This window comes from Malus sylvestris, chromosome 7 (assembly GCF_916048215.2).
Source record: "Malus sylvestris chromosome 7, drMalSylv7.2, whole genome shotgun sequence".
Lineage (NCBI taxonomy): Eukaryota > Viridiplantae > Streptophyta > Magnoliopsida > Rosales > Rosaceae > Malus > Malus sylvestris.
The window spans coordinates 7,001,113-7,019,351 of record NC_062266.1 but is presented as its reverse complement, the minus strand read 5'-3'; the positions used below and the strand labels follow the sequence as shown (position 1 = coordinate 7,019,351).

The 18,239-nt window shown below is 37.2% G+C and overlaps 2 protein-coding genes across 2 annotated transcripts; both read left to right on the top strand.

Moving 5' to 3' along the window:
• Window positions 1-857: 857 nt before the first annotated feature.
• On the top strand, window positions 858-2,370 carry LOC126630676 (uncharacterized). The gene is made up of 2 exons (XM_050300828.1): window positions 858-1,158; window positions 1,248-2,370. The coding sequence occupies exons 1-2, from the start codon at window positions 877-879 to the stop codon at window positions 1,731-1,733; spliced, it is 768 nt and encodes a 255-aa protein (XP_050156785.1). The 5' UTR covers window positions 858-876; the 3' UTR covers window positions 1,734-2,370.
• Window positions 2,371-5,245: 2,875 nt separating this feature from the next.
• On the top strand, window positions 5,246-17,935 carry LOC126628274 (replication factor C subunit 1-like). The gene is made up of 22 exons (XM_050297896.1): window positions 5,246-5,638; window positions 5,808-5,903; window positions 6,385-6,852; window positions 6,948-7,015; window positions 7,199-7,274; window positions 7,354-7,415; window positions 7,498-7,646; window positions 9,094-9,260; window positions 9,378-9,566; window positions 9,716-9,831; window positions 10,320-10,527; window positions 11,239-11,292; window positions 11,764-11,933; window positions 13,258-13,348; window positions 14,426-14,607; window positions 14,696-14,735; window positions 15,227-15,351; window positions 16,164-16,236; window positions 16,348-16,440; window positions 16,527-16,773; window positions 17,371-17,427; window positions 17,542-17,935. The coding sequence occupies exons 1-22, from the start codon at window positions 5,636-5,638 to the stop codon at window positions 17,685-17,687; spliced, it is 2,880 nt and encodes a 959-aa protein (XP_050153853.1). The 5' UTR covers window positions 5,246-5,635; the 3' UTR covers window positions 17,688-17,935.
• The last annotated feature ends 304 nt before the right edge of the window (window positions 17,936-18,239 follow it).

Here is an 18,239-nt window from a genome sequence, read left to right as displayed (position 1 = left end):
AAAAAGTTAAAAAATCAGAAATATTACCGTTGGGCCACGTGGCACAATCTGGGGTGTTGGAATTCAAATTGGTTTAAATCCAACAGTATAGATTAATTAGGTGAATAAAAAAATTTTAAAATGTTAAAAATTATTAAAAATCCGAAAAACAAATTTGAAAAATTAAAAAAAAATTGATTTTACCTTTCTATAAATACCTTCTCATTATCTTCTACCTTACACCACAATTTCATATCTTCTCAAAGTTTCGATCCAATTTCATATATTGTCAAGTTTGAATCCAATTTCATAGTTTTATATATTTACTTTTCTATAAATTCAACATATATTGTCAAGTTTGAATTCAATTTCATACTTTTATATATTTACTTTTCTATAAATTCAACATATATTGTCAAGTTTGAATTCAATATCTCATACTTTTATATATTTACTTTTCTATAAATCTAATTTCATATATTGTCAAGTTTCAATCCAATTTCATAGTTTTATATATTTACTTTTCTATAAATTCAACATATATTGTCAAGTTTGAATTCAATTTCATACTTTTATATATTTACTTTTCTATAAATCTAATTTCATATATTGTCAAGTTTCAATCCAATTTCATAGTTTTATATATTTACTTTTCTATAAATTCAACATATATTGTCAAGTTTGAATTCAATTTCATACTTTTATATATTTACTTTTCTATAAATCTAATTTCATATATTGTCAAGTTTCAATCCAATTTCATACCTATCTTTCTTAAATACCTACCTTTTCTATAATCTACTTTTCTATCTTTCTATAAATCTAATTTTATATATTTGCTTTTTCTTAAAAACCTATCTTTTTCTCAAAGTTTCAATCCAATTTTTTCCCAAGAAAATGACTAATGATGCAGGTACGAATTGGACGCTTACTAAAGATGTTACGTTGTGTACTAGTTGGGTTGTAGTTACTCATGATCCGATTTCGGGTAATGAGATACAGTTGAGAGAAATGTGGGGTCTTATTCATACCAATTATCTTGAGAAAATTGGTGGGAAAATAACCAAAGAATCTTTGTCCAGTCGTTGGAGACTACTGAGCAAATTGTTTAGTACGTGGAGAGACACCTTGGCACAAGTTAGTGCTAATCTTCGAAGTGGGGAAAGTTTAGCGGATCAGGTAACGATATATTTTTGATTTGTTTGTACTATACCCAAATTTACATTACCTACTTTGATTATAATTATTTTTTCTCCCGTATTGTGTAGGACCTTCAAGTACAAGCTTGGTATAATGCCAAAACCACAAGCAAAAACAAATCGTTCAATCGGTGGGAGTGTTGGAATATTGTCAAAGATTGTCCTAAATTCAAAGTTGTGCCTATCAGTCCAAAAGTGGTCTTTAACAGCACCCCTGTACACTCTACGCCCGATCATGCCTCGCATGATCATGATGAGGATGATGCAGAAGACGTGCCCGAAACGCCTCCCGTTGAACAAGTGTCAGGGTCGACCCGTTTTCCAATTAGGCCTCAACAAGGTAGGAAGGCTTCAAAGATAAAAGGTAATGCTTCTAAGAATGATTATGCAAAGTATATGGAAGAACTTGCCCGCCAAGGTGAATTGAGTTTGGCCCGGGAAATTGCCAAATTTGAGGCTGATAAGGCTAGAGAGGATGCAAAAGCTGCAGCTATTGAGAAAGAATTTCAAGCTAATGAGAGAGAAAGAGAACTACTTCGACAAGAAAGGGAATAGGTTTGAGAAGAAATAATGGCTCAACGAGATCGTAACATTATGAATGAGCCTTTAGAAGGGAAGTCTCCAAACTCTAAATATTTTTGGAAGTCGGAGAAAGCGGACGTGGTGCGAAGGAGGCGTGCAAGAGAAACGAGAACAAGATGAGATGATCCTAGCACGACAAAAGAATAGCATCCTAGCACCACAAGAGAAGATCATCCTAGCACCACAAATTGGTTAGGTGATGATTATCCATTCATGAACCCATAATTTTCCAATCACTTTATTTGTAATCGGAGCCCATAATTTTCCAATCAATTTGGGTTGTAATTTCTTATTTATTGAATAGAGTACTTTATATTGTTTCCAATTTATTGAATTTAGTATTTTATTTAAACTAAGAGTATATTTATTTAATTTGGTAATTTATTTATACTAAGATAATCTTTATTCAAAACACATTTAAACACACCAAATAAAATTACATCAACACACACCAAATCAAATTACATAAACATACCAAAAAAAAAAAAATCACTAAATGAACTTAAAAAAACACACCACATAAAATTAAAAAAACACACCACATAAAATTAAATAAACACACCAAATAAAAACAAACACTAATGAACTTAAGTATCTTTAGCTTGTTTCAATTCCCACTGGTGCTCTATCAAGTCAATTTGGCAGGCATTGTGCATATATGACCTTTGAAGTGCAATATATCGTTGAATGACCCTATCATTGTAACGTTTATCCATTTCTAATGGCTCGTGTTGCACGGGTTCTTCGGTGGCGTCATGAGCACAATATATTTGTGTTTTGGAATTGTTCATCGTGTCTGGCTCATATTCATCAACGACATCATAATCGTACTCATCTTCCACAATCATGTTGTGAAGAATGATGCAGGTCATTATGATGGATCGAAGCGACTCTAAATCAAATATTCTGGCAGCACCCCTAACAATCGCCCAGTGAGCTTGGAGGATACCAAAACAACGCTCTACATCCTTCCTGCACCCTTCTTGACAGCTTGCAAAGTGTTTTTCCTTTGCACTACGCGGACGTGGCATTGTTTTGACAAATGTTTCCCACCTTGGGTAAATGTCGTCTGCTAAGTAGTATGGCCCGTCGTACTTATGTCCGTTGACATAGTATGTGACTTTTGGTGCATTTCCTTGCAGGACATCGTTGAACACTGGCGATTGTGCAAGCACATTGAGGTCATTTTGAGCTCCCGGAACCTCGAAAAAGGCATGCCAAATCCATGTATCAAAATATACCACCACCTCCAAAATGATACTTTTTGATAATTTTCTGTCCCCATAAGCGCCTTGCCATGCACTTGGACAATTTTTCCAAGTCCAGTGCATACAGTCAATGCTTCCAATCATCCCTAGAAAACCTCGCATCTCCCCTTTCTTCAGAAGCCTTTCCAAGTCTATATTAGTAGGTTTCCGGAGGTACTCTGCGGTGTAGATAGATTCGATTGCCGAGTAAAACCTCATAAGGGACTAAAGAATGGTTGATTTTCCTATCCTCGCTATCTCGTCCACTTGGTCTGCAGATGCTCTATACGCAAGCATCCGCAAGGCAGCAATAATTTGTTGCTTAGGCAGGAGACCCATAGCACCAAAAGCATCCGACTTTTGCACAAAGTAAGAATCATGGTTGCAAATAGCGCCCATGATTTTGTTGAACAAATGCCGTTCTATTCTAAAACGACATCTAAAGTATGTATCAGGGAATGCACTGTTACAGACAAAATAATCATCCAAAAGATACTTACCTCGTCGTTACCTGTCTCTATCAATGTTTACAGCACAGCTGGGCCTGCAAATCTGAGCCACAGCTTGGATGACTCGACGAGAATGTGAGGCTCTTGCCATTCTTGATTCGTCGTCTCTTCTTCTATGCTCCTCATCCTCTTCCCTCTGATTTTGGGCCGCCTAGCGTTTAAATATTCCTTCTGATTGGTTAAACAATTCTTCCTCTTGCTGATCGATTTCCCACATCATCCTTGAGGTAGAAGAAGACATTGTAAGAAGGAAGCAAAAACTATGAATAATGATAGAGATTTAGGTGAATAAGGAAGCAGAAACTATGAATAATGATAGAGATTTTGAGAAAATTGGTGTGAGATTTATGAGGATGGATGATGGATTATATAGAGGATTCAGAAAGGATTAGGTTGTAGATAATGCCACGTGGCATGCTGTCATTTGTTAAAAATCTGGTGGAAATCTATCATCAAAGATTGTAAACAGATTGTAACACGTGGCGCGACGTGATTGGTTAAAAATCTTATCGGAAATCCATCACCAATAATTGTATTTTCGGATAATGACACGTGGCGCAACGAGAACGATTAAAAATCTTATTGGAAATCCATCACCAATAATTGTCTTTTCGGATAATGACACATGGCGCAACGAGAACGATTAAAAATCTTATCCGAAATTACGAATAAAATTATTTTGTATTATTTTATAAATAAAAAAATTTCTAATATTTTATTGCTATATTCTTTTCGATTAATGACACGGGGCTCAACGATAACGATTAAAAATCTTATCCGAAATTACAAATAAAATTATTTTGTATTATTTTATAAATTAAAAAAATATTAATATTTTATTGCCAATTGCCAGGGCTATTGAGTGCAAGAGTGAAGATGCAAAAGACGACTACTGTTCATTAAGGGCAGTTACTGTTCATTGGGTGGATTACTGTTCATTAAGGGTGCGTTTGGTACGTGGGACGGGACGGGACGAGGCGTTCCGTCCCGCGTTTGGTGCGCCAAAAATGGGTGGAACGGGCTGTTCCACGGGACAGATTTTGGGTGTTTTTGCGTTCCACCTCCCACCTGGAACGGGTTTGTTCCACGTCTGTGGAACACAATGTTTTACCATTTTAAGACAAATATACCCCATGTCTTTTTCAAAAATTACACATTCGTTCCGTCCTGTCCCGTCCCGTCCCGTTCCGTCCCGTCCCGTCCCGTCCCGTCTGCGTACCAAACGCACCCTAAGGGCCCTAGGGACAATGGACCACGCTGGAACTGCTCTTAGAGAGGGCTGGAGTTGCTCTAAGCATGATGCTTCAATTCATAAGCGGGACATTTTCGGAGCAGTGATGGTAAACCTTTAACGCTATTTTCGTGTCCAATTTTCCACCCCTTGTAGTGCCGAAAAAGGGTAAAGAATGAGGGGAACAAATTGAAGAAATGTTTAAACGAAACGAATAAATTTTTTTTTACAAAATAATAAAAAATGATTTGTGGTTGACAAATTCGGAAAGTACTTATATTAATTTTTGTTAAAGATCAAAACGAAGAGTTACGTCAATTTTAACACCACTTGTTAAAAAGTTACAAGAAAAAAAATGTTGTGGATTAAGGGTTATACAACTGTCCTAATGATGATAATTCAGGGTAAAACAGAAACAAACAAAAAAATTGATAAATACAAAATATTTATAAAAATAAAATAAATCTAAACAATACAATTATTAAATACAGCACTTGACTTTGTTTCTCAGCAACCAAACAAGAGGTAACAGGCGTGGGATCGCGAGGGAGTGCAGGTGCAGCGTGACTGCGTGAAGGGAGGTACAGTGCAGCGAGAGGGAGAGGAATCACAAGGAAGGAGAGACGACGCAATCCTACCTCTTGAGGCGGAGGAGGGGTTTGAGATACAGTTTAATTAGTCGAGTTGATCCCTTGTTTTCTTAAGACCCTTGTAAAATTACCCAAACAGGGTATTCAAGAATCCCACCATTTTGTCAAGACTAAAAGCCTCCCTTTTAGACCCTTAAAAACCCAAGGCAAAGACCTCTTCAAGTTTCCGTGAGGGTTTGATTTCTGAGATAATTTAGTGTCCTTGATACTGCATTGTAGCTTAACCAAAGCTTCAGACATGGTAACTTCAGATTACTAATTTTTTTTTTCATGCTAAACTTTCCTCCAAACTGCATTTTCTAGGGTTTAAAGATTTGACTGTTGATTATTCTTCTTGCCCTTCATAAGTTGATGATGAAATCTTGATTCTTTTGTCTGGCGTTTGTTTATTTGGATGAATCAAATCCCAGGCCGATATTAGGAAGTGGTTTATGAAGTCGCACGACAAGGGAAACACCAAAAAACCGGAGGCGACCGTTTCACAGAAGACTGAGCCTAAAGAACCAGTAGGTTCATTGCATTTTACGTTTGTTTCAAATGTTCTTTTTTAACCACATGAAAGTATGATTTTTCCACTGCTCGGTTTTGCTGAGAAAATTGTATGAAAAGGAGGATTATTTTCTTAGTCATATTGTGTGTATCTTGAGGGTGATTCTTGGCGCAACATAAAGGTTGCTCCTTTGTGACCAAAAGATCACGGGTTTGAGTCGTGGAAACAGCCTCTTTGCAAAAAGCAAGGGTAAGGCTGTGTATGATAGACGTTGCCCCCCCCCCCCCCCCGCCCCAAAAAAAAAACCTCACAAAGTGGGGAGCCTTGTTGGCTTGGGGTTGCCCTATAGTAGACGAATCAATCAGAATCTCGAACCAAAACCGAAATGCCACTGACCCGTAGTTGGCAAGTGCACAGAACAGGGGAATTGTGAAACTATATTAATCGTAATAAGGTTTCCATTTTGTTCTTTAATTCTGTTATCTGTGATAAACCAGGTGCAAGGAGGTCAAGAAAATTCTGGCAGGAGGAAAACTAGCAAGTATTTCCCCACAGATAAGCCAAAAGATGAAAAAGGAACAACTGAAGTTCCAGCCAAAAGAAAGCCTCACAAGGATCCTGATGAATCTATTAAACCCTCACCTGCAAAAAAAGCTCACAAAGTTGATGTTGACGACGATGACGATTTTGTCTCTTCCAATTCGAAGAAGAAATCAGTGTATGCCACTCCTAGTAAGAAATTGAAGAGCACGTCTGGCACAGGAATCCCACAGAAGGTTATGGCTAATGATGAAGCTGGCGATGAAGATGAAAAGGTTGCCGAATCATCCCTCAAGCCAGCTGGTCGGGGTCGTGGTGGAAGAGGTGCTTCGGCAGTTCCAGCTGGTGGAAGAGGCAGGGGCGCTGGACGAGGCGGATTTATGAATTATGGAGAAAGGAAAGATCCTCCACACAAGGGAGAAAAGGTAGCCGACCCCACTTAGTGGGAAAAGGCTTTGTTGTTGTTGTTGTTGTTGTTGATTCTTGATGCTAACTATTAGTCCATGTTTGCATGTCTCAGGAAGTTCCTGAAGGTGCTCCTAATTGTTTAGCTGGCTTGACTTTTGTAATTAGTGGTACACTTGACAGGTATTTATTGTAATATATTTGTGACGTTCACATGCTTGTCAGGATTGTGTAGGTATTATAGTTTCAAGTATAATGTTTGTCTGGCAGCATGAGTTTCTTCTTCCCTATTTTCTTTGGTAGATTTCAATAAATGTTTGTTTTCCATTCATTCTAATATTGAAGTTTAAACTTTACTACTTACAGTTTGGAAAGAGAAGAAGCAGAGGATTTGATCAAACGTCATGGCGGTCGTATTACTGGATCTGTCAGCAAGAAAACGGTTTGTTGATGTTTCTATCTTGTATTCCCTTGGATTTACATACCACTGCTAACATTTGATTAACATGGTCTATTTGCAGAACTATCTTTTATGTGATGAAGATATTGAGGGAAGGAAATCCTCCAAAGCCAAAGAACTTGGGTTGCTGTCTTAAACCGAACTAGATTTTTCATATTTCCTATACTGTCTTTATTTTTATCTAAATAATAATTGTATTCTGTAGTACGGCTTTTCTTACCGAGGATGGATTGTTTGGTAAGATTCGGGCGTCTATTGGTGCTAAAGTACCTGTACAAGAAGCAAAGAAATCTGTGGATGATGCTGCAGCAGCATCTTTGCCCAGTAAAAGCCCTAAGAAAGTAACATTGAAGAGTACGTCCCAGTTCATTAAGTAATTTGGGTGTGTTGTTCTAATTGCAGATTTACAATTTGGTTTTTGGTTTGGCTGGGTTTACGCTGTGTGTATGTGTGTCATGATCAATCAGGTCTCAATAGTTTGTTGCTTGTGGGAAACTTGCTTTTCATTCTGATTTATCTGTTTTCTCTGTCAAACTTTGTAATATATGTATTCATTGTGTTCTTGCATTGTCCTCTTTATACATTTAGGCCATTGAATCATGTAGATGTTTAGTTGCTTTTCTCCCTCTATTGAATTATGTAGATGTTTAGTTGCTTCTCTCCCTCTCATGCTTGCTTGTGGTGCCCATTTAGGTTAATTCTTATATTGCAATCCAATTCCAGGGATTGAATTTGTACTTTTCTTCAAGGGTTTGCTCTATAATCTAAATGTATGAAAAGGTTCGAGGGTGTCTTATTTCTCAATTATCTTGTGTCCATGGTGTTTATGCATATTTTTGCACAGCTAGCATATAAGGGCAATAGGTACTGTTCATTGTTGTGGTGAATAATTTGATCATGTATTTTGCACTCTCTTCTTCTGTTCACAATTGGGAGCAGATGTGGTCCTTTAGTTTGGTTAATTTGGGTGATTCATGGCACTGTGGTTCTTTGTTGTCTGAATGCTTTTTGGGAAGGAAAATGAAAAATAACTTTGGAACCTTGTGGCAGCATGCCATCTTGCGTCTGTTTGGGTGGTGTGGGGAGGAATGAATACGTGAACTTTTGATGATAGAAAAAAAAGAAGAAGTTGTGCTACACTTTTAGATATAATTCATTTATGGCTTCTCTTTGGGACTCCCCGAACTTCAATGATATCTCTATTAGTTTGCTACAATTGATTGCCCTGCTGTTTTGGACTAATTTTTTTTGCTTTGTTTTGTGTAGTTTATATTGTATTTACCTGGTTTTTAATAATCTTCCTGATGGCTCCTGATCCATCTTTTTCTGTACTGCTTTCATCTCATTCTGCTATTTGAGTGGTTATTATCTGTTCTTTGTCATACTATGTTCATAGGGTAGTAGGAAGTGTTCCAAACTATAGATGGTATCAGTATGATTAACTTATATTCTGTTTCATTTTTTTTATTTGCTAACTGGGACCATGTATCCAAAGTTTTCTGCTCTCAGTTTTACTTGGGAATAAAACTTACATTTTTATGTTTTAGTTGTTTTCTATTCTTCAGAATCAACTTTATGTTTTGTGATGTGATGTTTTTTGCTCATTTTTCCCTCCTATTTGTCTCGACTTTCACAAGTGTTTAAATTATTGTGGACTCTTTATGACATGGAGACCAAAAGTAATGTTTTTCTTGTTATATGGATTTTGAGGCTAATTAAGCAATTACGTATTATTTGAAAAACAAAAGTAGTTGCATCATTATTGGATTTTTCTTATAAAATTGGCATGCGAATGTTCCAGAAGATTGCACCGGAAGCTTGTTGGCATCAAGTGCATCTAGCAAACAGTTGCAGTCAGATGCCTCCCTTGCTAGGCGTAAGAAGCAAACTACCGAGCATTCTACTTTTACTTGGACAGAAAAATATAGGCCAAAGGTTCCTAACGACATTGTTGGTAATCAATCACTGGTATGTTGGTCATTGTTTTGCCACCATTGCATGTGCTGTTGAATTGTTGTCTGCACATGCATCTCTCTGGGAAGAAGAAGTAAGCTTGATACAGATAATGTAATGTCTAATCTGCAGGTAAAGCAGCTTCATGATTGGTTGTCACATTGGAATGAGCAATTTCTTGATACTGGAGATAAGAAAAAAGGAAAAAACCCAATCAATTCTGGTGCAAAAAAGGCTGTACTTTTAAGTGGAACACCTGGTATAGGGAAAACGACGTCTGCAAAGTTAGTCAGCCAGATGCTTGGTTTCCAGGCAATTGAGGTGTCATACTTTAACCAATAAGCAGAACTATGAGATAATTTGAATATTGCTGAATTATGTTACTGAATGCTATATTCTGTTATCTCTCTCATGCTATATTTGAATTTTGCAGAACTAAAAGATAATTTGAATATTGCTGAATTGTTTAGGTAAATGCTAGTGACAGTCGTGGGAAAGCTGATTCAAAGATTGAAAAGGGAATTGGTGGAAGCAATGCAAATTCAATTAAAGAGCTTGTCAGCAACAAGGGCCTGAGCATGGATGGGTTGGTTTTACTCTCCCTCTATCTCTCAACAATGGCTTCATTACAGTATTTCTTCCTAATCGCACTTTTTGAGTCCCATTTTTCCCCTCACTGTCAAGTTCGTAAAAAATTCTGTAGCAGCTGATGTGGCTCAAGTGGGATTCATAAGGAGAGGGAAATTTAAAAAATTACAAGAGAGAGGGTGGGGATGGGGGTTTGGGTTGTTGCTAGCAGGGGAGATTGGGGGTGAGGGTGCGCAGGGAGGAAGGGGTATGAGGAGTAGGTTTGGCAGCGAAATCTGTTGGAATTCAGGGAAGGGTTGGATGGGGGTTTGGCAGAGAGGGGGATCCTGGCTGTGATTTTGCGGTTAAGTGGGATTAGAGAAATCTTTCAAGGGGGAACACAGTAATTAAGCCTAATCTATAGTATATATTATTTGGGGTGCATTTACACATAGGATGTGCCTGACAGAATTATTTTCTCTAGTTGATGCTTAGTTAAATTTGCAGATCAAAGCATCCAAAAACTGTGCTGATTATGGATGAGGTTGATGGGATGTCTGCTGGAGATCGGGGAGGAGTTGCTGATCTTATTGCAAGCATAAAGATTTCAAAAATTCCTATCATCTGCATTTGTAATGATCGTTACAGTCAGAAACTGAAAAGTCTTGTGAACTACTGTTTGCTTCTCAGCTTTCGCAAACCTACCAAGCAACAGGTCTCCTTCCACCTCCCTAAATTGTCTGTACCTCTGTATGTTTGAGTATTTAGAAGAATATTCATATTGTTTCTTCTAGTCACTTGCACATTTAGTTATTCGTTCTCAATCATGCCTTCTTGTTGAAGTTTTTTTTTCTTCTTTTTTTTTTGGTGTGCTACGTTGATGCAATGTTATGTTTGTCTGATTCAGACATACAAATTGACATTTGCGATGAAAATTGAAATTATTTATGCTGGTTATGATGTGGGAGCATTTTTGGTCACCACCATAACTATTGTGTATGCTCACCATACACCTCATCACACGTGTCCTTTCACTTGACTAATATTTTTTTAAAGAATTTTACAACATGCTTCTATAGTATAAGCTTTAACGTTTGTTGCACTGTGATGTTGAGTGCTACAAAAATTTCTTGTTAAATATAAACTTTGATCGTTAAACAAGTGGGTTGACATAGTATATTGGTTGACCAGGAAGGGGAAGATTAATTTTCATCTATAAAACTCTGCAATAGTGATTTCCATGTGCAAGATTTTGTTTTTGATTGTGTGTCTGCATCGCATGGATAAGGAAATCTCATTTGAGATTTTGTCAAGTGATTTTTATTTTGGAACTTCAGGCTTTTTGACACTTATATTTGACATACTTTTGAAGAATAATAAGGTTGGTGCCAATATGCTGTTATTAAATTTTGTTTATGGTTTGTAGATGGCAAAGAGGTTGATGCAAGTTGCAAATGCTGAAGGCCTTCAAGTTAATGAGGTAAATGCTTTCCAATTCTGAGTGCATTTTTTTTCCCATGGTGATGGTAGTACACTTTTTGGTGTTTTCATTTACTATAGTGCTACAAAAGCTTCCATTCACCAAAATATCATGTGGGACATAATTCTGCTGTTGTAATGCACCATATTGTAGAATTTTAATTTTTTTTTCTCCCCCTGTTAATTTAGTTTAGTAAAGTTTTATATGGTTCTTGACAGTGTAGTTGTTTTTCCATTTTCTCTTTTTTCCCCTACTATTTTTCTTGTAATTGTTTTTTCTTCCTTGGGATGAGATGTTGTTAGGACCGAACTCAGTTTAGGTATTGGTTCTTTTTTTTTTTTCAGTGCCAACCTTCATAATCATTTTGTACTATGGTTTTACATGTGATCAGGCATTGCGCTTCTCTGGTTTCCGGCATGTGTCTAAAGATTCTTTTTCCCCCCTGTTGATTAATTTTCTATTCATTCTCAGATTGCTCTTGAGGAACTTGCAGAAAAAGTTAATGGAGACATGCGAATGGCAGTTAACCAATTGCAATATATGAGCCTCTCAATGTCTGTCATTAAATATGATGATGTACGGCAGCGTTTATTAAGCAGTTCAAAGGATGAAGATATTTCACCATTCACAGCTGTTGACAAGTATGGCAGCAAAGATCTCTTTTTGGCTCTGGTTCTCTGCATCTTGTTGTCTTTTGAATCTTTGATATGTTTGTCTCTTATTCATTTGCATTTTCTGAACTTGGTTTCTTGATTGATACATGCATCACAATTTGAGGTTGTTTGAACCATGTTTTCAACTTCACTGCTTTGCTCTCAATTATATGTATATTTTTGCTTTTAATAGGATGCCATGGGCAAGCTATTTACTGAGAGAGAAATAGAGAAACTAACCTACCATCCACAAATCAGAACTACTTACTGCTCTGAACCAAATCTCTTTTAAAAAAAAATATTATTTATGAGAAATGAAGTTTTCCATCTACCATACAAAAAGAATACAAACACATTGCAGCTTAAATAAGTACAGCCCTCCAATCTGCCAAAAATATAGTATTTCTGTAAACACAGAAGAGAGCCGATAATGGAACTGTGCAACATTTTCGACCCTTTTCTCAGATTTGGAATTCAAAACCTCCCCCGAAAGTCAAAGTTCTTGGCTATGGGAAGGCTAACACCTGTTATCAAGTTCAAAGGCAAATGCCTTTTATTTGCATTTCTCCCCATTGGTACAGCTTGTGTAAAACTGAGAAGGAGAGTGTTAATCATGTTTTTCTCCATTGTGCTTACCTAATATAGTTGTGGTGGAAGTTATCCTGGAAGTCAGAGCAAGTTGGGTTATTCCAAAGGGTTGTTTCAAGCTTCTAAGGCCAAGTTCGAGGCCTTAGGAAAGGGGAGGAAAGCCAAAGCTTTGTGGGGCTGTTTGGTGTCGGCAGTTTTTTGGAACATTTGGTTGAAGTGTAATAGAAGAGTTTTTGAGGATTATAATGGAGTGGGGGTAGAACTATGGGTAGAGTAAGATACTGGGCAGCCCTCTGGGCATCAGTTTCGAATGAGTTCAGGCATTATTCTCTTTCTCATATAGTGAGGGATATGTTAGCAGCCGTAAAATGAATTTGGTTTAGCTTTAGTTACTTGTAAATAGATTTTCTTGAGAGGTCTTAGCTAGTTTTGCTAGATAGTGGATTTCTTATCCACTTTTTTGTAATTCATGTTCTTGTTTTAATAAAATTTTATCGTTTCTTCTTCAAAAAAATTGATTGTCCAAAACCTCAATTTATCCCACAAAACCTATACTGTCACACAATTCACAAAATGTTACATTATCCCACAAAACTCCACTGTCACGATGTTCAAAACCTTACTTTATCCCGTATAACCTTTGACATTTATTGTATGACCAGATACGGTATTTTTGTTTCTCGTTACCATGTGCGTGATGCCGACTTGTCTTTTATGCTTGCAGGCTGTTTGGTTTTAATGCTGGAAAGCTGCGAATGGATGAGCGAGTTGACCTGAGCATGAGTGATCCTGACCTAGTCCCTCTTCTAATCCAGGTTCTTCCTTTGCTAGCACACTTGCTTTTTGGCTGGCATATACTGAATAAAAAAAATGCTATAACCAACAGTGCAATGCTTTAGTTTGTTTTGTTTCACTTTCAAACGCTGCTAGCCTCGCCACTAGCCTCGCTTCCTGTCAACAGCAAGCGAGGCTAGCGCCCACTCTGACATGACTTTGACATGCTAAGTTGCACAGCAGGCATGTCGAAACGGGTCGAAAATCTTCAAACAATGCCAAGTCCCATTTTTATTGATAATTTCCATGCACAATCCCCACCCCACAGTTAGTATATGATTTTTAGAAGGTCCTCAAACTTACGGACACTACCGGAGGAAACATGATGCATAGGTTAATTGTAAAGATATGACGGTAACATCAGGAATGGAATTTTTATTGTAAAAATATGACTGTAAGAAGCTTTTATCTGGTAATGCTTTCCAGTGGGAGATAGTATTAATGGGGGCCAGAATTTCGAAGGGACACTTACCTAGTAGGAGCTTTATTTCTGAGAAATACAATTTTTTGAAATTTCTTTTATGTTTTTGAACTTGCTTGAATATGAAAAACTTGTTTAACATTTGTATCTTGACTCTGACCAAAAGTAAAACAGAAAAAGCAATATCTGTTCATGAGATATAATTTTGAATATTTTGTAATTTGGTACAATAACAATTAAGTAGGAAGAAAAGATCGAAAATTTGACTTCAAAGTTATCAGATTCTTCCTCTCATCTCCCTCTATCTCTCTTCCCATGCGGCTTAGTGTTACTACGCTCCTACAACTTTTCAAATCATGTGAGTTGATTTAAGATCTTAGTGCTGCTTGTTCCCATGCAAATGACTAGAATCAGAATGTTATTCTACTTCTTTTCTTTTGGTTACTTTGATTCTTGATGGACTTGGATGTAAAGTTGCATTCACTTGAACATTGAATCTACTTATGCTTCTGCACTCGTCAAATTTTTAAAACTGCACCCTTTATTCTTTTTTTTTTCTTTCTTTCCGAATGATCATATTTGTAGCCAAAAGTTCAAATATTCTAATACATTAGTTCTATTTTTCAATTTCTGGCAGGAAAATTATGTCAACTATAGGCCAAGTGCGGCTGTTAAAGATGATAGTGGGATTAAACGTCTGAACTTGATTGCCCGTGCCGCTGAGTCTATTGGCAATGGAGATATTTTCAATGTACAGATTAGGAAATATCGGCAGTGGCAGCTTTCCCAAAGTGCTTGTCTTTCATCCTCTATAATTCCGTATGTTTCTTTACATCAGCTGAGATAATTTATTTATGAAGTTATTCATAATTTCTGACTCGTGGTATTATTTTATATCTATAACCAGTGCTGCATTGTTGCGGGGGCAAAGAGAGACACTTGAGCAGGTAATTTATTTCCTTTTCCTTGCAAGTTTATAAATTCAAAGAGTGTTAACTGGTCCTCTTTTTGGCCTTGGAAACATGTTCGTTCTGTGTGCTCTAGCGATGCACATATTGTTGTGGCCTTCATATAAATGGTTCTGTTATGATTTATTTTTTATTTTTTATTTTTATGTCTGTCCGATTTTATTTGTACAGCTTTCCTATGATCCCATTACACTATAAAGCCACGCAGAGGGGTGCACATGATAGTAGGGATCTTGTTTTATTGACTTTGTGAATAGTATTGTAAAGAAGTTTTGCTGTCATTGGACCACTGGTTCAACTTAATTACCCCACTGGAAAAAAAACTTTGTTAACCCATTTCTTCACTTTATAAATATTTTTTTTGGGTTATGTCTTCCTAGTGGGATAAGGCTTGGTGGTGGTTGTTGTATCTTCCTAGTGTTTTCAAATATGCATGTTTATGTGCATCACAAGTTGACCTTATTGTGCAGGGAGAAAGGAATTTTAATAGATTTGGAGGGTGGCTGGGAAAGAACTCAACATTAGGAAAGAATCGTAGGCTCTTGGAAGATTTGCATGTCCATCTTCTTGCTTCTCGTGAATCTAGTTCGGGGAGGTAGTTTCTGTTCTATGTTCGAATTTTTGGTCAATAACCTAATGCATTTGAGTTTTGCAATGGCTTATGCCACCATACGGCCTCATGTGGCGTCAAGGATTGGATTGGATGGGAGAAGTCGATTCAGCGTGTTGAAGCAAGAAATTGATTCAACTTTCAAAAAGTTTCCATGTTGAGGGTAGAAGATGGACTAGTCATGAAGTAAACTTATCCTTGTCAATCCTTCATAATCCATCTTCTACCTTAAACTTGGACAAACTTTGGAAGTGACATCCGTTTCTTCGTTCAGCAATCCAATCCCAGCCACCAAACAAGGCCATAATGCCGAACGTTATCAACTTATATCGGGATCGAAAATAATATACAAGTAGACAACCAATGGTGTTTATATGGATCCCTAGAACTTTAGATCCATCTGGAAAGTTGTAAGCTTATATTTTCTTGTGTGTGCATGGCCATGGTATCCTTGCCAAGGAAACTTCAACGTTTTATATTTGTTTAGGAGTTTAGTAATTACTTTTGTTTTTCCTTCTGTTTTCAGTCCTACTGTTGCATTTTAACTTGAAAAATTTGGAAATTTCCAGTTGTTGGATTATGTTCGATATATTTAATTGGATTCCTGATATTTTATCATGTAGTTGTGACAAAAAGAACTAAAAAGTTCGTCATGCCAAGGTTTTTATTAGTGAATGTGTACATTCAAGACCACTAACTCTCCCTCTCTCCCTCTCTCTACTACTCTGTTTTTATTTTATTTGTCTGATTTTGTGTACCCTGGAAGCTTCTTAATTTCTCGTTTGTAAATTGGTTAGGGAAACAGTGCGAGTTGAATACCTTTCTCTTCTTCTGAAACGATTGACTGTGCCTCTCCGTGAACTGCCTAAGGTTGGAGATAATCTATTCTAGTATATGAATATATACGTTAATTGCAAAATATGTAAAACAGTTGTGTTGATGATCAGTTGTAAATCCATCTTCTGTGTTACACACTATCAGGATGAAGCAGTGCAGGAAGTTGTGGAGTTCATGAATACTTACTCCATTAGTCAGGATGACTTTGATACTATTGTGGAGTTATCCAAATATCAGGTAACCCTTGGTTCAGGCCTGGTTGTTGCTGTTGCTATACTGCTCCAAAATTTTCAATTTTTTCTCATTGATATGCTTTATATCAGGGGCATCCAAATCCGCTAGATGGCATAGTGCCTGCTGTAAAAGCAGCTCTGACAAAAGCATACAAAGAAGGAAGCAAAACAAGGATGGTACGAGCTGCAGATTTTGTCACTATTCCTGGAATGAAAAAGGCCCCTAAGAAGCGGATTGCTGCTCTTTTAGAACCATCTGATGATGCAATTGGAGAGAACAATGATGATACTTTGGTTCAGAGTGAAGATGAGAATTCGTCAGATACAGAGGACTTGGGTAAGTTTTTCTGTCATCATTATGCTGCTCGTTTTCTGTTTTATGGATAATTCATTTTGCTGGGACTACTTTAGTTTTAAGGTGTCACGACCATAAATGGCCATTTTGTTCTGCTATGTATTTTTTTGAAAAGGTGTTGCCTTAAGATGTTTCTGGAACAGAAAGCTTTATCATCATGGTGCTGTAAAATAAAAATGGTGTATGCTAACATGTTGTACTCCATAAGAAATGGAGGCATGTTCCATGCTCTCTGGGATTCTGAAATTGCAGAAAGGAAATACAGGGAACGCTTCTAGAAATGTTCTTTCGTTACCTGTTGGTATATTATTGCCTCTGAGTGTGCATCTCTGTAGAATATTGAAATAATGTTCCAGGATTTTGCTCTGTTCTTGTCAAGAAACTTGACATGGCCAGAAATTGTTTGTTTTCGAATTACTGTAATTCTTTTATTAAATTGCTGGAAGAACCTTAGGAAAAAAAGTTTTAATTATGTTATTAGGGTTACGCAAGCTAGTTTGCTTCTGTACTCAACAATTCTGGTTTGTACCATCTGACTTATTGGTGCTCACTTAGTGATTGTTTTTCACAATCTTTCAGAAGATTCTGCTGTTGGTGAGAAGCTGCAAAAGGAACTGCAAAGCTTGAACACAAAAGGTAACTGGTAGTATCCTAAATGGATGCGTCTAAATTCGAAGGCTCTCATATTCAGGCTATTTAAATGTATGTGTTTCCAGAATGCATGATTTATGCGTTCCTCATACCGTGCAGGAGTGCAAGTACAATTCGATTTGAAGGGTGCGCCAAATACAAGTGCAAAGAAGACACCAGCTGGCAGAGGTAGAGGTGGTTCTGCTGCTGCCAGCGTGAAAAAGGGCGGCCGAGGTTCCGGAGCTGGTGCCAAGAGAAAGAGATGAAGGGAGATGAAAGAAGAGATGGAACTTTTTCCTTGCTATGGTGTCGGCAGGTTTTGTAAGCGGATGTAAGTAGATACTTCCTCCTTACACAAATAATTTTTGTAGGTGAGGATGGTAAGATCTGCAGTTGGAGTGTTTAATTTACAAGGTTGATGTTGATGCTATTAGTAACTTCCAGATTTTGTTATGAAATGTGGTAGACGCGGGCTAGTCAAGTTGACTAGAGCAGTGTATTCCTCTTCATGCAAGCTCGAATTGCTCTCTATGTAGTTTGGTTTAGATTAAGTACCAGTTTGGTACAGCTCAACTTTGAAAAAAGCACCGACCCAAAAAAGCTGGGGAAATTTGTTAAACACACCAGCTTTGTTTTCACAGTTTTGAGTGAAAAAAGCTGAAAACCCGAAGCAGCAAAAAAAAACTTTAAAAAACCGGCTTTTTTCTTAAAGTGGCGGGTGAAGAGGGTTGATTAATGAATTTTTCAAAATTCCGAACATGCCCTCATTTCTCTCTTTCATCGTTGAGATCTGAAGTTAGTTGGACAGATCATCCATC

Coding starts and splice junctions, on each gene's coding strand:
- LOC126630676 (XM_050300828.1), top strand. CDS start 877: ATGACTAATGATGCAGGTACGAATTGGACGCTTACTAAAGATGTTACG. Junction 1,159..1,247: donor GGGAAAGTTTAGCGGATCAG/GTAACGATATAT, acceptor CGTATTGTGTAG/GACCTTCAAGTACAAGCTTG.
- LOC126628274 (XM_050297896.1), top strand. Junction 14,608..14,695: donor CTTTCATCCTCTATAATTCC/GTATGTTTCTTT, acceptor ATCTATAACCAG/TGCTGCATTGTTGCGGGGGC. Junction 17,428..17,541: donor GCAAAGCTTGAACACAAAAG/GTAACTGGTAGT, acceptor CATACCGTGCAG/GAGTGCAAGTACAATTCGAT.